This window comes from Berghia stephanieae, chromosome 5 (genome assembly GCF_034508935.2).
Source record: "Berghia stephanieae isolate SIO BIC M18660-M18661 chromosome 5, UCSD_Bste_1.3, whole genome shotgun sequence".
NCBI classification, from domain to species: domain Eukaryota; kingdom Metazoa; phylum Mollusca; class Gastropoda; order Nudibranchia; family Aeolidiidae; genus Berghia; species Berghia stephanieae.
In genome coordinates this window covers 20,910,069-20,934,507 of record NC_088364.1, presented here as the reverse complement: position 1 = coordinate 20,934,507, position 24,439 = coordinate 20,910,069, and the positions used below count along the sequence as shown (strand labels likewise).

Here is a 24,439-nt window from a genome sequence, read left to right as displayed (position 1 = left end):
AAAAAAGGTCATTTTAGATTATGTCAAGCGACAAAACTCGTGCGATTACCAGAAGACCGTTAAAAATAGATTTTTACTATTTGGAGTAAAATATTTCTAAAACTACCGGGCGTGGAGGTTTTGTCGCTGACAAGGTAATACATGAACATTTCTTCTTTTTGGTTGTAAAATTTCATATGAATATGACGAGTACTTTTCCCGTATTTTACAAAACACCATCCTAATTTGCTCTTCAAGTTTCAATCTTTTAATCCACTTATTACGCAAGATACAACCAAAGGTCGAAAAAAAATGCCGAAAAAGCGTCCCATATTTTCGCGTTTTTTTCCTCTTTGCGGGTCATCCAAATAAATGACACCTTTGAAACTGCATAACTTGTTTATTTATGAATGGATTTTCAAAATTTAAAAACATTTTTACTCAGTGGAGATAGGGCTTTGGTTTTAGACAAAAATTTTCCTCAAAAAGAGAAAAAAACATTTTTCATAGTCATTGCTAATTAAAATAGCATCCAACTCCTTAGTCTGTAGTTGAACGTTGTCAGGGTTGAGTCGGTGTCAGGGTTGAGTGAGTTAATGAATATTACTCTATAATAAAGCTCATTCTTTTCTTCACTTTTTTTGGGAGGGGGGAAGGGTATTGTTTTGTTTTATTTTTTATTTTTTTTTTTTAAAACATCACAGCAATTTTGAGTTTTAAGTAAGGAATTAGGGTTTACCGGTCTCCCATGCAATCCTTCAAATTTTAGCAAAGCCTTCTGTACGTCGAGTTTCTCCTGTTGAATTTGTTCCCTTGTCATCAACTGTACAGACATAAATTTTGAATTATTAAATCCAGTATTACATGGTATCAACTTCATTTTGACTTGAAAACATTTAAAAAGTGCTTTAATATGCATGACTGATTCAAAATATGATTTAGATAAAGAAATTTTACATCAATCTTAATCAGATTTTTTAAAACCAAAGACAAAAATTCAGTTTTAGAGAAAACTTTATAGTAGAAATAAAGTTTTAAAAAAAAAAAAAACCCAAAAAGTTCCTCACCATGATTTCCTCTGGCCGACCAACCTCCTGCCTTTTTTCCTTCAGTCCTTGCATGATGACTTCCAGGGTGGAGGCTACGTTGGGAATGACAGGGGGAGACATCTCCATGCCCGATGAGGAAGCCCCACTGTTGTGGCGGGACCGATTTGTCTTCTCTGTCTGCTCTTTTAATTCTGAGAAAAGAGATACATTTTCATTTATTGAACTATTCAGGAATCACTGCATCGACATACTTTTAGAAAGAGCACATGTATTCATGGGTGCCATTGAAAAAAAATCATACTGTCCAAACACCCCCCCCCCCCCCCTTCTCTCTCATGTATACACATGTGCACTCCTCCTCACAACCCCCCCCATCCCCCCTCTCCACCCACAACCAAATCTGTGCACACACAACTGAACATGCATGCACATGTGCACAAAATGACAAACACACCCACACACAAACAAACAAAATTACATAATTACGTATTGGAGCCAACATATATTAACATCTTGGTCATTGACCACCCTTACTAATAATATAATATTAAAATAATATCCGATATCGAGACAGATCCACTTAAAGATCGTATTGACAAAGGAAATGAATACATTTCATTAACTAAAAAAAAAGCATGTAGAAGAAATATGTTGTTTTGTTTAAAGCCTTATGAATTACATTTATTCTTTAATTATCTCTAAGAAATTCGTTGTTTTTGATTCCATGATTTTGAAAAAAAAAAACTATTATATTTAACAATACCTTTTTTTTATCTCTCAAAGTTTAAATGAGTTGTTTCAGATTTTTTTAAAAACTTCAATTTCATTTAAACTATTAAAAAAATATATGAATTATTTTCTTTTTATTTGAGCTTTTGACATCCCAACGTGAGCGAGGTATTAAAAGATATTATGATCAACACTAACGATACAGCAGAGATGGAAGCTTGGAAACATTGAAGCCATAAGGCGGATAATGACATACAAAAATCATCTCTGAGTTTTTCTTCAAATAAACCATCTGACTCAGTGTGAATATCACTATGTGCATATCCAAAAGAAAAGGAACAAAATTATGGCTCTTTCTTCATAATCTGTAATGCATTTATACAAGTCCCTATCTGTATTGCTAAGAAGCTTGATATCAGTTGATAAGTTGTTCCATAAGTGGAGAATAGTTTGAAAAATTGAGTAAAGATCTCACTGTCAACAGTTGAAAGAGGTAGCTTTAACAAAGCTAACAATAGTAGCAAAAAAAAACAAGAATATAAAAACTCACGTTTCAGATCTTTTCTTGCTTTGGAGAGCTCGATCATGAATTTCTTGATCTCAGGTTGAGCAGCCCTCTCTCCTTGCGACGGCTGTAAGGGAAAAAAACAAGGACATAAATAAAGTTATTAAGTATTAAATTAACGCACAAAGTAATTAAGTCAGATTTTGTAATGTTAGAAAAAGAAGGTAAATAATTGTTGATTATATCCTATATCAGTGACAAAATGAATGCAAAAGGTAAAATGATTAAAAAAAAAAAAATTATATTAAATCTTCTGAAAAATAAATCTGTATGTAACACATAATGGTTGTAAAAGGCAATATTGAGAAAGGGCCTGAATGTTTTCAACTGTAAGTTTATGTTAAAACTGTGATTATTGCTTGCTTGCAATCGTATCTATTCATCTTTCCATACAATGAATGGAAACCTAAAAGGTGGAAACTATTCTTACCCTATAGCCATGTACTTTCTCAAAACTTTCTTCAAAAGCCTTGATTCTTTTCTTGAGACCTGGTGAATTAAAGTAGGTAGTCAAAGATCACATTTGGCAGTCTATATTTTTTTCAGAGAGAATTGTGGATAAATGAAGAAATTTCACTCAAACAGTAGTGGTAGGGCTGTAATGCATATAAAGGCCATCAATAAAAAAGAAAAACTACAAAATTTTAATTAAACAAAAGGGAAGATAAATAGTTGATTAGCGATTAATGGAAGAGAAAAATGATTAAGATGACTGTAAAGCTTCACTTCTGTTCCAATTACCAATGAGATTGATAGTGGCCTAATAATCTTGATTACGTTCTGTTCAGAAAGTCATAGTAGTCATGATGAATTGGAACGCAGGCTCTCATGAGCCTCTATGTCGGAGTAAGATTTTTTAAAAAAATATACAAAAAACATGCATAATCCCTCGGAAATGCAATAAGTGTTAACATTGTCTTCTCGATGTAAGTGAAAATTTGTAATTCAAATTGTACAGTCTATTATAGAAGTGGTCAAGATTGTTCTTCAAATTATTGACAGATTTTGAATCAACCACATGTTCTGGTAGATTATTCCATATATTAATTATTTTGGTTTATTATATTTGATGATGTGTTACAAATCATTCCTTCAGACCCATAAAACCTGTTGAGCCAGAGTTTATTTCAATTCCTGTTACATCACTAATATAATAGCTTGCTATCCTTTGCATAGGAATTGAATCAAAGCCTAAAAAGTATGTTAAACCAGATCAACATGTTCAGCTACCTAATCACTGCTAGGTGAACAGAGCAATTTGGAATTGAAACAGATGCCTTCTTTTGTCCAGATTAGTGCTCTGTGATCAATCGGGGACCATCATTATTAAAATTTTATAATCAGATAGAAACTGACAAATTTACACTTATTTGTAATTTAAAAAATAGGCCTCCAGAGTTTATCCCAGTTTCTATAGCGTGAAACAGGTAATAGCAATTGCTTGCTACCCTTGGATAGGATGCTAGTCTATCGCAAAGTTCTTTCCATCATAACTAACAGACTAAACTACTGCTGGCTGATCAGAAAAAAAATCGTAACTTCACCTGAGATCGATTAAGTCAATTTGCACATGAAGTGAGTGCTCTACCAACTGAGCTATCAGGACCCTCAACACTTCTACGTACATTTTGATAATGAATATCAGTAATTTAAAGATCAGTCTGGTGACTTGGCATGATGAATGTTACCTACCTTGTATTTTCTTGGTGAGTTGCCTCAATCTATGGCTACATTCATCGTCACTAAAAAAGGAAACAAGAGAGAATAAGTAAGAAGCAATGGAAACATTCAAATCTAGATCTGTTACAACCAATCAGAAACCACGTAAATATTGTCATGAAGATACAACTAAACAAAACTGTATTTTTTGCTTCTTGTTCTTAACTTGTTCTAATACCACTTTCTACACAAAGTAAATCATCTAATGATGCGAAAACAGACAAAAGTGAGATAAATAAACCTTTAACCAGTTGACTGCCGTACTCCAGTAAGACGCGTTTTAAAAAATTTGACCAGAAAACTCGTCCTTCAAGTATCGATTGATTTAAATGACCCTCATCTTGGCAAAACTTTGGCAACATAAGGGTTATTAAATGACCTTCATCTTGGCAAAACTTTGGCAAAATAAGGGTTATCTAAATCGATTGATACTTGAAGGATGTGTTTTTTAGCAAAATGATTAAATACGCGTCTTTCTAGAGAACGGCAGTCAACTGGTTAATTTCAATGATTGGAACATACCTGTGTTTCTTGTATAAATCTTGGTGAATTGGGGGAGACGGAGGGATATCCGTATTAGATGAAACACTTGACGGGGAGAGAAAAAAGAAAAAAAGAAAATTATTATTTCACATCTAAACAAAAAATACAACAGAAAAAGAAAGATAAAAGAGCAAAAATAGAGCAGAGAAAAAACCCAAAACAACCCCCCAAAAAACTATTAAATTTAAAGACCAGACTTCTAAACATTTATGCCCTGGGGGTTTGCCAGTGATTAGATAGTTACAACACCAGAGGGGTTTCAATGAAACGAGGGTGGGTGTAAGAATTTTGTTGGGTTATTTCAAGACAATTGGCATTACTGCCAGCATTATGACCACATGTGATCCACAACATCAACATGATATTTCATGTAGTTGTGAATCAAATGAGGAGAATTGATCTCAATCATGAAATTAAAGTTTTTCGGGTTTTGTTGTTTTTGTTGTTTTTTTTTTTTTGTGTGTGTGCAGACATCCATTCGCAATACCAGATTGACTGAATTAGTTATGTATAGCTCTGATTTCAATCATAATTTGAGTGACATATATAATATAATTTATTATAAATAATCTGTTTGCTTCCTGTAGTTGTATTTTGTCATTGGAATCCCAACTTGTGAATCAAATTCATGAGCTAGTTTTGATTTCACAAGAAGTTAATTATCAGCTACCTCAATAAAGAAAGAAAAAAAAATATATGGCAACATTGGCAAAATATGGACTGATCTTGCAATACACAGGAAATATGCAAAAGTTGATGGCTCTTGACAGTGCAAAGAAGTAAGCTTTTGACTTTCCTTTCTGCTCATCTATTTAGAATGACAAGCAACAAATAAATATTCCCAAATTAATGGGGGGGGGGGGGGGGGGGGGTAGAATACATCTTTTACTAGCATTCAAATCAAAGAGTTAAAAAAAAATAGTCATAAAACAGAGTTAGAATATAAAGAGATTCTTGGTAGATGAGACATGAAAATGTGACGTGAAAACATGTCAAGCTTTGAGATGCAAATTCGTGTGTGATAATGCATATATTTCATCCTATAATTTATGGCCTCATATTAAATAAAAAGAAGTTAATATTTCTTCAAATTAAAAATCTTGTCGGATAAAGGTGGTTTTTAAAAAGGAGTATTTCCAGCCAAACAAACAAACAAAAATAAATAAATAAATAAATAAATAAAGAGAAATTGATTTTTTTAAATCTTTCAAAACTTAAAAACACGACTTTACCCCCTCCAATTAAAAGATAAAAAAAATAAAATAATCAAATTAAATGAAACATATAAGATAATTTCTTAATTTCAAAATCAACCAATCACAAATATAATACAGCAACAAAAAGCTGTTACATTTAGCAAAGACTGATAGCAAAACTGTTCACATGTTGTCCAACACTGAATTGAAACATAAAGCCCTTCATTGTTAATCAGAGGTCATGCAGGTCTTTATTCAATGAAATATTTTGTCATTCACGTCGCATTGTAATGATAAGAATGAGCCACCCTTTCATCAACTGGTTCACTGTCATTATTTTCATGCATAAAGTAATGCATTACATTCTCGCCGTGTTATGCCAATAAATCATCACCTGAAGTAACCACATTCACTTGACATCCAACTTAGAATCATAAACTTTTCACTGCAGAGGGGATAAACATGTGAGAGACAAATATATATCATCACGTCCTACTTTTCTTAAGACTTCATTTTTTAGCTAATCTTCGGTCAATTCTATGCTTTGAATATTTAAAATTTTAAACTTTAAAGTTAAATGGGAAGAGGATTTCATGTGAGGAGAATTTAAATTTTCAAAATTAATTATTTTTCATTTCCAGACTTGTCATCTGAATTGACCATTACTTTATCATCATTCTTGACTGGGCTGGGGCAGATACCACCACTTCTCTATGGGATAATAATGGTAGGCAATTCCATTTTTGTATCAGGCAAAAGACCCATTGCTCAATTATAACTCTTCAATGAAAATTTGATGTATCGCATTCATATTTATAAAGCAGAGGAGCAACTAGTTCTTCTGTTTAAAGATAATTTTCACCTTGACAAAGCATTTGACTTGACTCAGTTCAAAGTTCTCAGATTAAGTCTGCTCTATATCATTTTCAATGGGATGTTATGGACATCTTTTATGATTGAATAAATATATTTCATTTGCTTTAAATTGATTAACCTGATTTGAAAAGAGCGCTTTCCGTATCAAGGTAAACATGCTCTCTAGCAATACATAACACAGAGCACAAGTGAAAAGTGGTATGTTAGATAAATTCATGTGAAAGTGCAGAGAAATAACAACACCAAATCTCTAGTGGGTAATTTCATTTACATACGAGTGACGGAAGGAGAATTTGTAAGTAATTATATGAGAGAATTCATTTTCGTTAATTTTAATATTATAGCATATTTGCTGTGTTTTTTTAATAATATGAACTTAGAGTGACATTATAAATTCAGATGAAATTCCAGATCATTTGGGTAAAACAAATCATCATCATCATCACCATGATCGTCATCGTCGTCATTAGCATCATCATCATCACCATCCCTTTAGTATCATTATCATTTTTTCTATCATTATTGTTACTATCATTTTAATTATAAGTATTGTTGTTTTGCTATTATATATATATTTTTATATTGACACACTATTTTTAAATGACAACTTAACCGTAAACGTTTATTGATTAATTTGCATGATTAAATTAAGTGGATAAAAGTAATTTCCATTCAATTGGTTGAAAAAATAAAAGACAAAAAGAAAATAGAAACGTCTTTTCCAATAGCCACTTAAATGAATCACTCACCCATGACCTATCAGATAGGAATTGTTTATGGTCAAAATCAATGAAGCACTGCAATTATTAGGAGGGTTGTATTTTTTGAGTGAGTATGTTTGTGTTTGTGTGTGTGCGTGCGTGTGTGTGTGTTTGGATGTGTGTGTTTGGATATGTGTATTTGTGTTTTTCTGTGTATGTTCAAATACAATCACTTGATTGGTATCCTTCATTTTTTAAAAACTTGTAGTCAAAATAATATTTCACAATCCTGAATAACAGTGCAAACAATATATACTTGATTGTACTAGCTAGTTTGAAAAAGTTTAAGCTTTAGAAGACACATACACCAACATGACAAATATTAAAGCATCATTAGACGAGTTAATGAGAAGACAAGGTAGCTGGATCCTGAAATCAAAACATGCTTACATCAAATAAGAGATTAAAATTTGACCAAAAAAATTCCCTTTTTTTCAACCCAAGAAGAAATGAGTAGTCCTTCAGAGCCATTAGTCTCATGGAGCCGGCAATTGCTTGCTGGTCTAAGACACGAGTCTGTTGCACAGTACTATCCCCCAGATCTAACAGACCCAGTTACCCAATCACTGCTGGGTGGACAGGGGTCAGAAAAGAAATCTCAACTGGTCCCAGAATCAATCTCGATCCCTTTGCATGTGAAGCGAGTGTGCAAGGCACTGAGCTGGCAGAACTCCAAATTTGATTATTGTGAATTCATTTTTTAAAATCAAATTGCTTAAGAAAGGAATTATTTACACAACCTCTACAATGTTATCCTTTTCTCTTTTCAAGCAACAAATATGTTGGCAATTAATACAATATCCTAATATTAAACAGGAAATTAAAAAAAAATAAATATAATATATATTCAACAATTTTTTCGATGCTAGAATCCAGCTATCTCGCTTAGACTGATTTACAAGCCACCATCACCATGTTAGCGAAATGCACAATTCATAAATAATAGGGAAACGAAGAAAGTAATGAAAAATAATAAAGTAAATCAAATCTCTAGGTAAGTTCTTAAATTGAAGAAAAGGATTATTTAATCCAAAATAGATTTAGATGATGGTGTTGAAAATGAAATAAAATGAATGAATCTTAGAATATCACTGAGTCAAATAAATTAGTAGATGACAGATTCTGGACGGAAGGATGGATCGATTAATGGATGAATGGATGGTTGGATAATGGATGGATGGATGAATGGATGGATGGATGGATTAGGAGTGAAAGAAAGAATGAATGAATCAATCAATGAATAAGCTAAAATCGTTGAACCGATCAATAAAAAATAAAAAAATAAGAAAAACAATCAGCCAAAACACAGGACCAAAACTAAGCAGGCACAAACTGAGGAAGAGAGTCGGTATTATCAAGGGTTAAAGGTGAAAGGTTATCACCTGAGTGGGACAGGACCACTGTATGCACTGGGGGACATAGGTGCTTCAATCACCCCTGTGCCACACTCTATGACTGCAGCAGGCATTTGCAGTAGAGGGCTAGAGATAAAATCAAAATAAAACAGCAAAATATACCAGTAAAATATGTAAATTGAATTAAAGACAACAGAAAATGCATGGCGTTAATTGATGCAACTAATCAAAATATTCATGAACGGTTTTGTGGAAAAGATTGAATAATAATAGCAATAATATATCCATAATATATACATGGTTAGCTTATTGGATATCAAGCAGATACTAAGAAATATATCTCTATAAATGACTATATACACGGCATTAATTATTGCAAATTTGACATGTTCTTTTGTTCTGTCTTTCTTTCTTTATAATAATTATTTTTAGTAAATATTTGTGCTACTGAAATCATCCAAAAATTTCGAAATATTAAACCTGTGCACAACAATTGCTATAATTTGCATTTCACCTACTGCTGTTAACTTTTTAGAAGATTTAGCAAAAAATCAATATATTTCTTTCCTGCAGTAAAAAGTAGTTTTAAAATAGTTTCGTACAAATAGAATAATGTTTATGTTAGGAGGACTTTAAATATTAGAACGTTTGAGTAATTTTGTGGCTAATATGGAGGCTGTTTATATTTCTTAATATAAAAAGTGAGACAACAACTTGATAACAGTACATCCTTTACAGATTGTCGTAATTATTAAGTATGAATATAACTTTTAAAAAGCATGATAGCAAAACAAAACAAAAAGTGAATATATAAACAAATTGAAATTATATCAATCAGCTTCCCAACACTCGTTGAAAAGATTATAAGACAGTTTGTTGAAAAGATTATAAGACAGCTAATGTTATTCTATAAAGTACAGAATTTTCCAGACATGCACGACCATTCAACTTGATAGGTTTGAATATCAATTCTGTTGTTATAGGTAGGATACATCAGTAAGAAGTAAATTTTCTTGTTTAATGTATCAAATTAGTACTGTTTTTATTTTTTGGTTTGTTTCTGTGTTTGGTCTTTTTTTTTTTTAATTGATTTTTTTTTTCAAGTAGCATTACCACAAACAGTGATTTTTTAATGTCGAAATATGGGCAGTATGCTTTCTAAAAATCATGAAGTTAGATAGATAACCATACTATCACAATCTAACAATTATGGACACAATCAAAACCAGTAGCTGGTGAGGTCTAAATCTGAATATGTCAAAGTGATACTAAGCTGCTAGAAGCTTTGGACTAAAAAAGTACTTAACAAAAAAGAGTATAACAGCGTCAAAAAAGAACAAAATACCAAACATGGAACGTTTCGGGCTCAAAACCCTTCTTCAGCCTACAACAAAAAAACAATGAAAAAAATAAAACAACAATGCGCCGAATATTTCTCAGCCGTCGATCTGGTTTATTAGTAATGTATTTATGTTTTCATTGGTTTTGTTGTTGTCAGAAGAAGGGTTTCAGCCCGAAAAGTTCCATGTTTGGTATTTCGTTCTTTTTTAAAGCTGTTATATTCATTTTTGTTTATTACTCTTTGGAAGAGTTTGCTTAGTTTCAATCAATCATAAAAAACCTGCTACTGTCTCCATCATGAGATTTGACATGTGATATTCCACTGGAAAGTTTGTAACTCGACCAAATGATACACAGGTTGAAAAGGAATACAAACACTTTCTACTCTACATTTTGCATTCATGTCTTACTACATTAGAAAAAAGATATAAAATTTCAAAAAACATCTAACTTCATCAACTATGCATTCCCACATGAATTGGTAAGAAATAATAAAAACCAAAATAAAAAATTTTAATTTCAAAATCCTTCATAAAAAAGACATATGAATGTAACTTGGAATGACACATAAAAAGAAGAGGTAAATGATGTTGAAAAGAAAATGGTAGATATGGTTTTGGGGGATGAGGGGGGGGGGGGGGGGGGATTTGGAGAAGAGTGTCTCATAGTGACATAGAGAACCGTTGTGATCAAATTTGGGAACAAAAGGGATGAAATGGATATGCATCTTTCAACATTTAAGACAACATTCATTTTCTCTCATCATGTTATCATCACACAACAACCAGAACATATCATGAGAGGAATTTTTTTTCTTTTCCCCTCTTATCAGTATATTTTTCTATCAAAATTTTTGGAATGTTAGTATAATTATGGTCTTTTATTTAATGAAACGTCATCATTTCCTGTTACTTTTCGATGCAATAGGATACAGCCCAAAACCAATAGTATCAATTTCACAGCACACAGCACACAAAGTGAAACATATATCTGAATACACGGTACATGAATGAGAAGTTGCAAATCGGAGAAGAGCAGCAAAATAGTTTTCATATAAAACAAGTAAGAGATAAAAACAGATACACTTTCAAACGTAGGTTCTTATTGGGCAGCATTTTGAAAATGAAATAATAAAAGTTGGTATTTGTGTCAGATGAGATCATAGATAACGTCCATATACAGCACCAGAAAAATTAGTAATAGTATTTGAAAGAAAAAAAAACATTACCAAAATTATATATTATATATAATATTCAACTGGATTCTGCATTTTTCGTGCATTTTTATTTGTTGTGTCTAATACTGTATCATACACATCTCATTGAATTTTTTTTAGCCCAGTTGTCCCTTCCTCCGTTACATAAAAACTGGGAGTTGTAATTTGGGCCGATTGACTTCAACAGAAAAATGACTGTGTCATATTCATTGTTGACACCTAAGGATTACTACTTATAAAAGCATCAATGTAAAGTTGTTTCCACTCACCCATTCCTTTTTTTCATTTTGCTGGACCTTGGAGAGACCACAGGAGTGTTGTGGTCCCCGGGTGAGGTGAGATAATCAGCCTTATTGATCCAAGTAGTAGAGGACACTTGCTCATTTGAGACAGGTCTCGCATCTAGAAAATAAAAAATAAATTGATCAATAATAGAAAAACAAAATCTTTAATGAGAAACCTCCAATTATGCTATTTTTAGTAAATGGTTTGAGACATCAAATATCTAAAAAACTAAAAATTCTGAATTAATTATAATACACATATTAAAGTATCTTTCTATCCACTATTTGACAAGTAAAAGGGGGAATAGGAGTGACAGTAAAGGATGGACTGATAGAGTAATAGAAACTCCTTATTCCTAACCTTGGCATATGCTGTTATGGAAAAAGATAAAAATGACATAATATGGACTTTCCTAATTAAAGCATAATGAAGATTTGTCCTTGATGTAAGCAACACTAACCTCCTCCATCCACCTGCTGATGTAAGGTTGTCAGATCTAATGGAGGAATCAATAAGGTCAAGGCTGTTGTGGGTGAACTTTCACCTTTTGGTGAGTCTACGTCTCCAAATGTTGGTGATCCAGCTTTAAGCCTATGAGGTGAACCAGAGTTATTTTCATTCTCATTTGGTGTCGTCCACCCATTGACAACATCTGCATATGATCTTCGGGACTCAACTTTCTTCTCTACAATATAAAGATCCACGTCTTTATTTTCTCTGCCATCCTCTCCAACATCATGAATTACTAAGACATTCTTATTATCAACATCGACGTCCATCTCTTCTTCTCTTTTCTTTTTTCTAATTTCACTCTGCCCATCAACAGTGTCCAATGAGTTTCCATTTCTCCTATCATCAGCCTCTCTGAAAGCGAAAGAAGAGGTTGGAATATCCTGGAAAAAAATATTTGAATCATTGTTGTTGTAGTATTGGGGAGATGGAGAGTCAACACTGGAACCTTCCCAACTATGTCGATGCTTGAGACTAGGGGAACGACGAGGAGGACCTTGGTGTTTCTTTACCTGTACACAGGAAGAGGGAAAATATTTATTTTCAAAATCAGGAGAAGAATAAAACTTCAGCAGATGAATGGATCTGATATTTTATACATACCATTTCATTTTATTTTTTAAAATTATAAGTAATAAATTTTGATGTTCATTGAGAGAGTTTGATCAAGAAAATTGTCAAGAAAGGCATAGGTCATACTCAAAGAAAACAAGAAAGAAGTGAAACATACTTTGAAAAATCAATAAACCCCATGAAAAAATTGAAAACTTAAGCTCTTTGTAACTCTGACCAGCCGATTGAAGCACCTTACCCCTGTAAGAAGACTGGAAGACTGAAGTTCATCAAAATCATGTCTGGATTAAAAGAAAAAAAATAGTGTGAGAATTCCATTTATTACAATAATAATAATAATAATAATAATAATAATAATAATAATAATAATAATATAATAATAATAATAATAATAATAATAATAATAATAATAATAATAATAATGATGATGATGATGATGACGAAAATCATAAGTATTCTTGAAAAAAACAAAACAGTAACATTCTCAAAACTGATTCCAAATGAGCTGAAAACAGTTACATGGCAAATTTATGCAAAATAAGATAAAAATTACTATTTTCATTATTTTCATCACTTCTGCTGTTGCTGCAACTAACTTTAAAATCACTACATAGTGAATGTCAACTACATTGATACTTACAGCGAGTCGTTGTCATAGATATTTTCCTGTGGAAAAATAGAAAAAAAAAAAAAAATAATAATAATAATAATAATAATAATAATAATGATGAATGATGATGATGATGATGATGATGATGATGATGATGATGATGTTGATGATGATGATAATAATAATAATATAATAATATAATAATAAAATATAGTAATAACAATAATAATAATAATAATAATAATAATAACAATAATAATAATAATAATAATAATAATAATAAAAATAATAATAATAATAATAATAATAATAATAATAATAATAATAATAATAATATACTTATATAGAGCTTATTATTCCGCTGACAAGTGCTCTATTACGCTTAACAACCACTCAGACTATATAAACTATCATACACACTAAAACGTGTACATACATATTCCGTACACTCAAACCTGCATACAGAAAACTTCTCCACATACACATAGGCAAAGAATAATAAAAATATACTGATTTCATTCAGCACACACATTTTTGGAACATAACTGATCAAGGTAAAAAGTAAATTTTGGAAAAAGAGAAAAAAAGACTATGATGGAGAATGGTAATTAATATTTATATATATATATATATTTTTTGTTTTTTTTTGTTTTTTGTTTGTTTGTTTAATGAAATAAGGCTATCATGCTATCACTTATTTTTACTTTTCCAGTCTTCAACTAGAAATAAATTTGAATAGTGGAGATCTACAAGATAAAGGAATGGATCACAAATATCATAATATAATGGCCTCCTCAAATATAAAAGATTTTATTTTTGGTACGGCTGTATTTCCTAATAATGGGACAGATTCATGCATTATGAAGTCTCCACAAGGATTAAATAAGTCTTCTGATACAATAATGTATTGTAAAAATTTTAATTTGTTCCTGAAGAACATAACCGAGAGTTGATATATTGACAACAAGAAGATTTTACAAGCTACATACTCGAGATGAAGTTGATGATGTTGATAATGGAGCTGGTTTGCTTCTATTTGCCAGACTTGTCCTTGGTTTGATGACAGGTGTGTCTACAGGGGTCCTAGTACATAAAAAAAAAAAAATGATTACTAGATATTATCCCATTAAGATTTATGGAATGAACAGCACAAGTTTTTCTTTAACATCTAATAGCATACTTCAACAGGATTGCAATATCAAATGTAATGATTCATCATATTATTGTTGCCAAATGGGTGGTGGTGTGCAACGGTTTTGTCTGGAAGGTAAATTTTTTATATGCTTTATATATAGCATATGACATACATTCATGCCAATTTATTTCAATTAGCTTCATAAACATTTACATTCTTTCAATGACAACCTTTTCATCAATTGACGCTTGAAAGGAAAAAAATACAGCATGTATACTTTTATCCATGTCAATGATACAAGGTTTATTCAAAGTTGCACCTGTCATGGGACATTCAACAACTATTTCACTAGATTTCACAGTTTAACTGTCAAGAGCAGCCAATGTGTTACAGTCGATAAACAGTATTTAGCACAGACCGAGGAAAAGGTATCCATTCACTCATTTTATTACCTTTTCCTTTTCCCCACATCATCATCATAACCCCCACCATCCTGCCTTCCCACCCTCTCCCCAAACTCTTTTACATTAATTGCATCATGCAGGTTGGGTTAACTACACTGCAACAAAAAAATAAGTCTAACCATTTAAAAACCCTTTGAAGGTAAACAAACGGTTGATGAATCTACATACAAGACCAGCTTATTATGCTAACTTTCTTAAGATTATGTTTTATACTCACCCTTCACGACTGCTACCAGTGTCATTATGTGACAACCAAGGAGGAGACTTGGGAGCTGTCAAATTTTTAAAAAAAAGGTATATACAACTAAACTTTCTCTAGTCATTGAGATATAATTAAGTAGTTACCATTTGTAAATGATCTTCTGGTTTCAGAGTGGTGGCATCTTCTTTTCTAGACTAAATATATGCTGGTTGTCAATAAATATTATGCCCCATAATTCTTAAAATTTGCCTGTACATCCTGTTACAAAAATAGTTATGCCACCGTATAGTTCAATATGTAACCTGTTTATTATTTGTCTTCCGAAAGGACTGGTTGCATACACACTTCCAAAGGTTTAGGAACCAGAAAAGTAGAAGGTGTGACATCACAACTTTACTTTCCTATTAATAAATCACTTCCAAGATGAAAGATTAAATTTTTAAATTATCTCATGCATCAATTCTTATGACAAATAGATAAAACTATGAAGTAAAAAAGTGACTGACAAATGCGGAAATTTCATTTCATTATGTAGAAATTGTTTCCCTTACTTTTGAGAGATTCAAGCATTTGCAAAATTTCTAAGTCAGATCAGTGCTGGTAAAAATATTAAAATACTAGAATTATTAAAAAGAAAGCACATAGTTGGGTCCATCTAATTTCTCAAAAGGTGAATTGATATTGGTACTCAAGGGTAAGTAATCTATATTCAAATTAATTAATTCAGACTTCTGACCGGTAACCAGAAGGACTGAGGTTCGAACCCCAGTCGAGGTCGACTGAATTTTTGGGATGGTTTTTTAATTGTATTTTTCTTTCTAGCTTTGTCTGGCACCTTTCATTCATACACACTTGTTCAGATCTTAATCTATACTCACATTGACACTCTGAATTTTGGTTGACATCAAACACACCAAAGATGTGTTCCGATATTGTCTCAACTATCGTCTTCTCAACAAATCTGAAAGAAAGTTGGGTTTTTTTTTAAAGTAATAAAATTAAATACTCTTATATTTAACCTCACAAATCTCACCACTATTGCAAGCAGTTATGTGGTCTTGTGGTACTACACTTGTTTTCGGATCAGAAGGTCCTGTGTTTGAACCTCACTCAGCACATAGTTGAGTCCTTGGAAAAGGTGCTTTACTTACATTCTCTCACCTTACTCAGGTGTAAAATGAGTACCCGGCCGTTAACAGCGCTGTCTCTGTTGAAAACAATTATAATATCACCCAACAGACGTCATGTCTCATTCAACGCATTACACATTGCTGTTGGTCAGGGACCCTTTGTAAAGCGTTTTGAGCATGTTTAGTTGATATTGCGCGATATAAAAACTCAAGTAAGTATCGTTTATAACTTTCATTTCAATTGTAGATTTTAAAAAGTCACTATTCATTTTTCACAAATGAAACAATTACAATTGAGAATAAATAAATGATGAAAAAAGAAAAAGGGAGGGGAAAATAAATCCATATCCTTAAATATAGCAGTAAGAGCTATTTTGTATTTCTAACAAGTTAATTAATATGTTATCAAAACATTGCAACATTCATATTTCCGAGTCAGACAATTAGTGCTATGTTTTGTGGGCACAAAAACAAACCTATTAGAGCTAATACAGTTGTATCTTTCGGATATTCTTTTTTTTTATTGTTTGTGTGTGTGTGTGTGTGTGTGTGTGTGTGTGTGTGTGTGTGTGTGAGTGTGTGTGTGTGAGTGTGTGTGTGTGTGTGTCTGAAGGAGGGGGGGGGGGGGAATCCCAATACAACTTACTTTTGATCACCAGGCATGCCTTTATTAACTAGTATTCTCTTTTCTAAATTATATTCTATATACTTGTAGAATCATGCTCTTGTTTAAATCCATACTCAATAAGCTGGCTGAAAATTTCGATAAGAAAAAACTGCTCTTTAAAAAATACAAATACACTGATGACAACAAAACAAGATTTTATCATTACTTACTCCGAAGTTCTGGCAGTGACCATTGGTGAGTCAATAATGCTGTGAGTATCACTGATTTAAAGAGAAAAAAAGGGAAAGAAGGATAGTGACCTCTTTCATATACATAAATCTCGACCAACCAACCAAACAAACAAAAAAAAACAAAAAACCTGATAAATAAATAAAACTTGGAGAGCACCTGTTAACAGGGGCTGGTAATCATCAGCTGAAAAACTTCTTAGTTTTAGACTTACTTTAATTGTAAATCTACATTGGTTGTTCAAAGGTATGGATATTATGAATAATGTCTTTAAAATCTTGTAACATTACATATTCAAGAATAATATAATGAGAATGACAATAGTAGATAATACTGAATACAAAAAACTGATTATAAAAAATAGGTGAAGAGTGAAAAGTATCTTTTTCAATAAATTCACCAAAAAATCTGCTGACAATTAAAACAATTTTGTCCAATCTAACACCAAAATAATTTAAAGGATTGGAAGGAAAATAAAAACAAAGTTATCACATACCTCTCCAAAGCAAATGGAGAGTGAGATCGGCTGTGCTCCACCTCATCTCTGGGACTAAACAAAGGCACCGAATCAATGTGGGAGTGGAGGGGCAAGAAAAGTTTGGTTTCCTCCTCCTCTGCCTCCTCAACACTCTTAGAAGAGGACGATGAGGTAATGGATGGATGACTTTCAACTACATTTTTAATCTATTATAAATGATAACAAAAAATAAATGCCAATGAGACAAGCTGTAAAAATGAAATATTTATTCAAATACAAATAATATTTTTAAAAAAAATTCTTTACTCCTCTTAAAGGGGAAAAATCGTTTGGATCTGTTTGAAAAAAAAATTGAGATAACCCCAAGCTAAATTGAAATGCCACAAAGTGAACAAAGAGATGCAAACAGCTTTTTCTAAATTTTAAAAACATGTCATCTCTACCATAATATAAACAGACTGTTAAGATTACCTATACATTTGTGTGTTATTAGAATGTGATTGATTTGACTGGCAGATCTAGTATGCATTTGATCAAATCGTCAACTATCAATTCTTCACAGATCAGTTACACACTCTTATAACTTTTGTCTTTTTTACAAATAGAAATTCTAATTATCAAACTAATCATGTGTCTTGCATATGACTACCTTCCGTGGAGAAGGCACAGGCCTGTGGTCATTGTGTGTGGGGGAGACAGTGGTGGAAGATGTGACGGAATCTGAAGACGGTGCTGGAGACACTGTAGTGATTTTAGGTGGTGGGGGACGACTGGGGGGTGTTTTCTTCTTGTCTTGACTCTTGTCCTGTCAAAAAATATTTTGAATACAAATTGATTTATGAATTTTCTTGACAAATATTACTTTTTCATTAATGATCGGTGTGTCTTTTTTACGAAACCCGCCGAAACCCGCCGAAACCCGCCGAAACCCGATGAAACCCGACGAATCCCGACAACGTTATGGGAAGTAGGTGGCTGTGGGGAGTGAACCTAGAACTCAGGGAAGTGTACACCATTGGGAGTGAACCTGGGACTGGGTTTCGGCGGGTTTCGTAAAAAAGAACCAGTGCTTTTTTACGAAACCCGCCGAAACCCGCCGAAACCCGGCGAAACCCGACAATATACAGCAAAGTTATGGGAAGTAGACAACTGTGGGGAGTGAACCCGAGACTCAGGGAAGTGTACACCAGTCGGGAGTGAACCTGAGACTAAGTTTATCGGCCGGTTTCGGCGGGTTTCGTAAAAAAGAATTAGTGCTTTATTACGAAACCCGCCGAAACCCGCCGAAACCCGACAATATCCGGCAAAGTTATGGGAGTTTGGCAACAGTGGGGGGTGATCCTGGGAGTCAGGGAATTGCACACCAGTGGGGAGTTAACCTGGGACTGTGTAAAAAGGATATCAGTGGGAAATAAACCTGGGACTAAAGGGACATGGATACCATTGAAAGTTGAAGCCGGATATGGGAATTGAGTACCAGAGGAGAATGAACCTGACACTATAGAAGGTGGGCGCCAGTGGGGAGTGAACCTGGGATTCAGGGAATTGCACACCAGTGGGAGTTAACCTGGGATTGTGTAAAAAGGATATCAGTGGGAAATAAACCTGGGACTAAAGGGAGATGGATACCATTGAAAGTTGAAGCCGGATATGGGAGTTGAGTACCAGAGGAGAATGAACCTGACACTATAGAAGGTGGGCGCCAGTGGGGAGTGAACCTGGGATTCAGGGAATTGCACACCAATTGGGAGTTAACCTTGGACTGTGGGAGATGGATAACTGTGGGTATCCGAGCCGAACTATAGGAGTTGGGTGCCAGAGGAGAATGAACCTGACACTATAGAAGGTGGGCGCCAGTGGGAGTGAACCTGGGATTCAGGGAATTGCACACCAGTGGGGATTTAACCTGGGAATATGTAAAAAGGATATCAGTGGAAAATAAACCTGGTACTAAAGGGAGATGGATACCATTAAAATTTGAAGCTTGGTATGAGAGTTTGGTACCAGAGGAGAATGAACCTGACACTAAAGGAGGTGGGCGCCAGTGGGGAGTGAACCTGGGACTATGTAAAAAGGATATGAGTGGGAAATAAACCTGGGGCTAAAGGGAGATGAATACCATTGAAAGTTGAAGCCGGATATGAGAGTTTGGTACCAGAGGAGAATGAACCTGACACTATAGGAGGTGGGCGCCAGTGGGGAGTGAACCTGGGACTATGTAAAAAGGATATCAGTGGGAAATAAACCTGGGACTAAAGGGAGATGAATACCATTGAAAGTTGAAGCTGGATATGAGAGTTTGGTACCAGAGGAGAATGAACCTGACACTATAGGAGGTGGGCGCCAGTGGGGAGTGAACCTGGGACTATGTAAAAAGGATATGAGTGGGAAATAAACCTGGGACTAAAGGGAGAAGGATACCATTGAAAGTTGAAGCCGGATATGGGAGTTGAGTACCAGAGGAGAATGAACCTGACACTATAGGAGATGGGCGCCAGTGTGGAGTGAACCTGGGACTCAGGGAAGTGCACACCAATTTGGAGTTAACCTGGGACTGTGGGAGATGGATAACTGTGGGTATCCGAGCCGAACTATAGGAGTTGGCTACCAGAGGAGAATAAACCTGACACTATAAAAGGTGGGCGCCAGTGGGGAGTGAACCTGGGAGTCAGGGAATTGCACACCAGTGGGGATTTAACCTGGGAATATGTAAAAAGGATATCAGTGGAAAATAAACCTGGTACTAAAGGGAGATGGATACCATTAAAATTTGAAGCTTGGTATGAGAGTTTGGTACCAGAGGAGAATGAACCTGACACTAAAGGAGGTGGGCGCCAGTGGGGAGTGAACCTGGGACTATGTAAAAAGGATATGAGTGGGAAATAAACCTGGGACTAAAGGGAGATGAATACCATTGAAAGTTGAAGCCGGATATGAGAGTTTGGTACCAGAGGAGAATGAACCTGACACTATAGGAGGTGGGCGCCAGTGGGGAGTGAACCTGGGACTATGTAAAAAGGATATCAGTGGGAAATAAACCTGGGACTAAAGGGAGAAGGATACCATTGAAAGTTGAAGCCGGATATGGGAGTTGAGTACCAGAGGAGAATGAACCTGACACTATAGGAGATGGGCGCCAGTGTGGAGTGAACCTGGGACTCAGGGAAGTGCACACCAATTTGGAGTTAACCTGGGACTGTGGGAGATGGATAACTGTGGGTATCCGAGCCGAACTATAGGAGTTGGCTACCAGAGGAGAATAAACCTGACACTATAAAAGGTGGGCGCCAGTGGGAGTGAACCTGGGAGTCAGGGAATTGCACACCAGTGGGGAGTTAACCTGTGAATATCTAAAAAAGAATATCCGTGGGAAATAAATCCGGCTTCAACTCCCAATGGTATCCATCTCCCTTTAGTCCCAGATTTATTTCCTACTGATATCCTTTATACATATTCCCAGGTTAACTCCCCACTGGTGTGCAATTCCCTGAGTCCCAGGTTCACTCCCCACTGGCGCCCACCCCTTTTGTGTCAGGTTCATTCTCCTCTGGTACCAAGCTTTCATATCCGGCTTCAACTTTCAATGGTATCCATCTCCCTTTAGTCCGAGGTTTATTTCCCACTGATATCCTGTTTACATAGTCCCAGGTTCACTCCCCACTGGCGCCCACCTCCTATAGTGTCAGGTTCATTCTCCTCTGGTACCAAACTCTCATATCCGGCTTCAACTTTCAATGGTATTCATCTCCCTTTAGTCCCAGGTTTATTTCCCACTGATATCCTTTTACATAGTCCCAGGTTCACTCCCCACTGGCGCCCACCTCCTATAGTGTCAGGTTCATTCTCCTCTGGTACCAAACTCTCATATCCGGCTTCAACTTTCAATGGTATTCATCTCCCTTTAGTCCCAGGTTTATTTCCCACTCATATCCTTTTTACATAGTCCCAGGTTCACTCCCCACTGGCGCCCACCTCCTATAGTGTCAGGTTTCTCTCTCCTCTGGTACCCAACTACCAAATCCGGCTTTAACTCCCAATGGTATCCACCTCCCTTTAGTCCCAGATTTATTTCCTACTGATATCCTTTTTACATAGTCCCAGGTTCACTCCCCACTGGCGCCCACCTCCTATAGTGTCAGGTTCATTCTCCTCTGGTACCAAACTCTCATATCCGGCTTCAACTTTCAATGGTATTCATCTCCCTTTAGTCCCAGTGTTTATTTCCCACTCATATCCTTTTTACATAGTCCCAGGTTCACTCCCCACTGGCGCCCACCTCCTATAGTGTCAGGTTCATTCTCCTCTGGTACCAAACTCTCATATCCGGCTTCAACTTTCAATGGTATTCATCTCCCTTTAGTCCCAGGTTTATTTCCCACTGATATCCTTTTTACATAGTCCCAGGTTCACTCCCCACTGGCGCCCACCTCCTATAGTGTCAGGTTCATTCTCCTCTGGTACCAAACTCTCATATCCGGCTTCAACTTTCAATGGTATTCATCTCCCTTTAGTCCCAGGTTTATTTCCCACTGATATCCTTTTTACATAGTCCCAGGTTCACTCCCCACTGGCGCCCACCTCCTATAGTGTCAGGTTCATTCTCCTCTGGTACCAAACTCTCATATCCGGCTTCAACTTTCAATGGTATTCATCTCCCTTTAGTCCCAGGTTTATTTCCCACTGATATCCTGTTTACATAGTCCCAGGTTCACTCCCCACTGGCGCCCACACCCTTTTTTGTCAGGTTCATTCTCCTCTGGTACCAAGCTCTCATATCCGGCTTCAACTTTCAATGGTATTCATCTCCCTTTAGTCCCAGGTTTATTTCCCACTCATATCCTTTTTACATAGTCCCAGGTTCACTCCCCACTGGCGCCCACCTCCTTTAGTGTCAGGTTCATTCTCCTCTGGTACCAAACTCTCATACCAAGCTTCAAATTTTAATGGTATCCATCTCCCTTTAGTACCAGGTTTATTTTCCACTGATATCCTTTTTACATATTCCCAGGTTAAATCCCCACTGGTGTGCAATTCCCTGAATCCCAGGTTCACTCCCCACTGGCGCCCACCTTCTATAGTGTCAGGTTCATTCTCCTCTGGCACTCAACTCCTATAGTTCGGCTCGGATACCCACAGTTATCCATCTCCCACAGTCCAAGGTTAACTCCCAATTGGTGTGCACTTCCCTGAGTCCCAGGTTCACTCCACACTGGCGCCCATCTCCTATAGTGTCGGGTTCATTCTCCTCTGGTACTCAACTCCCATATCCGGCTTCAACTTTCAATGGTATCCATCTCCCTTTAGTCCCAGGTTTATTTCCCACTGATATCCTTTTTACACAGTCCCAGGTTAAGTCCCCACTGGTGTGCAATTCCCTGAATCCCAGGTTCACTCCCCACTGGCGCCCACCTTCTATAGTGTCAGGTTCATTCTCCTCTGGTACTCAATTCCCATATCCGGCTTCAACTTTCAATGGTATCCATGTCCCTTTAGTCCCAGGTTTATTTCCCACTGATATCCTTTTTACACAGTCCCAGGTTAACTCCCCACTGGTGTGCAATTCCCTGACTCCCAGGATCACCCCCCACTGTTGCCAAACTCCCATAACTTTGCCGGATATTGTCGGGTTTCGGCGGGTTTCGGCGGGTTTCGTAATAAAGCACTAATTCTTTTTTACGAAACCCGCCGAAACCGGCCGATAAACTTAGTCTCAGGTTCACTCCCGACTGGTGTACACTTCCCTGAGTCTCGGGTTCACTCCCCACAGTTGTCTACTTCCCATAACTTTGCTGTATATTGTCGGGTTTCGCCGGTTTCGGCGGGTTTCGGCGGGTTTCGTAAAAAAGCACTGGTTCTTTTTTACGAAACCCGCCGAAACCCAGTCCCAGGTTCACTCCCCAATGGTGTACACTTCCCTGAGTTCTAGGTTCACTCCCCACAGCCACCTACTTCCCATAACTTTGTCGGGATTCGTCGGGTTTCATCGGGTTTCGGCGGGTTTCGGCGGGTTTCGGCGGGTTTCGGCGGGTTTCGTAAAAAAGACACACCCTTAATGATCATTTTAAAAACTTTGTCAAAGTTTTCTAGGGATAATTTGTACAAAATTTGAAGTTGATTTTGGGGTGAAATTTGTAAATGTCTGAAATGTGACTGAGACATGATTCATTCAATTTTCATAAAGTGATGCTGCTCGTTAGTATACTTAAACATGTTTTCACTATAAAAGCAATCCATCCCTGAGACAATTTGAACTGTTTATACTCTGCAAGCCTCCTCCCCTCATCATTCATCCTTGTTACTCGTCAGTAAATGGATGGATGTGTCTGATTTAGTACTGACAGGACATATTTTACAAAAGATTAGCAATCCATCCAAAGAGAAACTAGCATCTGTTGCTGTCGATTTCAAGTTACTAAAAACTGGAATGAACAGCTGCAACCACAAGTACAATAATATTATGTATTTACATATGCACAGCTGTTTATGGCCAGGTGGAAAATATCTCATCCCAATTCACCGAACCCCAAAGTCAATGAACTAGGTTTAGTATCTATTCATATTTAGATGGTAAATGTGTGAGTTACCCAGAATTCTTTGGGACTGGGCTCTCCATCTTCACTAAATAGAAAGTTGTAGTGTGAGATAAAAAGTTGCATGACATCCTTGCTAGTGTCCATGTCCTTCATGCCTTCCAACCCTGAAGTCACCTTGTACCTGATTTACCAAAAAGAAAAAAAAAGTCCTGAAAATTACTAATGGACCAACTTTTGGGTTGTTTTTTTGTTTTTTTTTTCATTTCTTTAAATTTCATAATCTTAAAATGTCAAAAACATCATAATCCTCCTTGACAAAGAAAACATATAAACA

General features: G+C 35.5%; 1 protein-coding gene across 4 annotated transcripts in view; it reads right to left on the bottom strand.

The window, feature by feature from the left end:
- The window catches only part of LOC144972573 (protein FAM13A-like), a 75,546-nt gene that overhangs the window by 6,113 nt on the left and 44,994 nt on the right, over positions 1–24,439 (bottom strand). For 2 of the 4 annotated variants that reach the window (XM_078913940.1, XM_078913938.1), the window contains 18 exons: positions 24,157–24,286; positions 18,222–18,377; positions 17,591–17,778; positions 17,076–17,126; positions 15,987–16,069; positions 15,124–15,178; positions 14,297–14,390; positions 13,338–13,363; positions 12,936–12,978; positions 12,075–12,636; positions 11,599–11,731; positions 8,800–8,898; positions 4,564–4,629; positions 4,015–4,064; positions 2,753–2,811; positions 2,308–2,389; positions 1,047–1,219; positions 719–802 (listed from right to left, as the gene is read on the bottom strand). In XM_078913940.1, the coding sequence (XP_078770066.1) occupies positions 719–802; positions 1,047–1,219; positions 2,308–2,389; positions 2,753–2,811; positions 4,015–4,064; positions 4,564–4,629; positions 8,800–8,898; positions 11,599–11,731; positions 12,075–12,636; positions 12,936–12,978; positions 13,338–13,363; positions 14,297–14,390; positions 15,124–15,178; positions 15,987–16,069; positions 17,076–17,126; positions 17,591–17,778; positions 18,222–18,377; positions 24,157–24,286 (2,134 nt within the window). The remainder of the gene's footprint in view (positions 1–718; positions 803–1,046; positions 1,220–2,307; positions 2,390–2,752; positions 2,812–4,014; positions 4,065–4,563; positions 4,630–8,799; positions 8,899–11,598; positions 11,732–12,074; positions 12,637–12,935; positions 12,979–13,337; positions 13,364–14,296; positions 14,391–15,123; positions 15,179–15,986; positions 16,070–17,075; positions 17,127–17,590; positions 17,779–18,221; positions 18,378–24,156; positions 24,287–24,439) is intronic. The other 2 variants (XM_078913941.1, XM_078913939.1) reach the window with 1 other exon arrangement.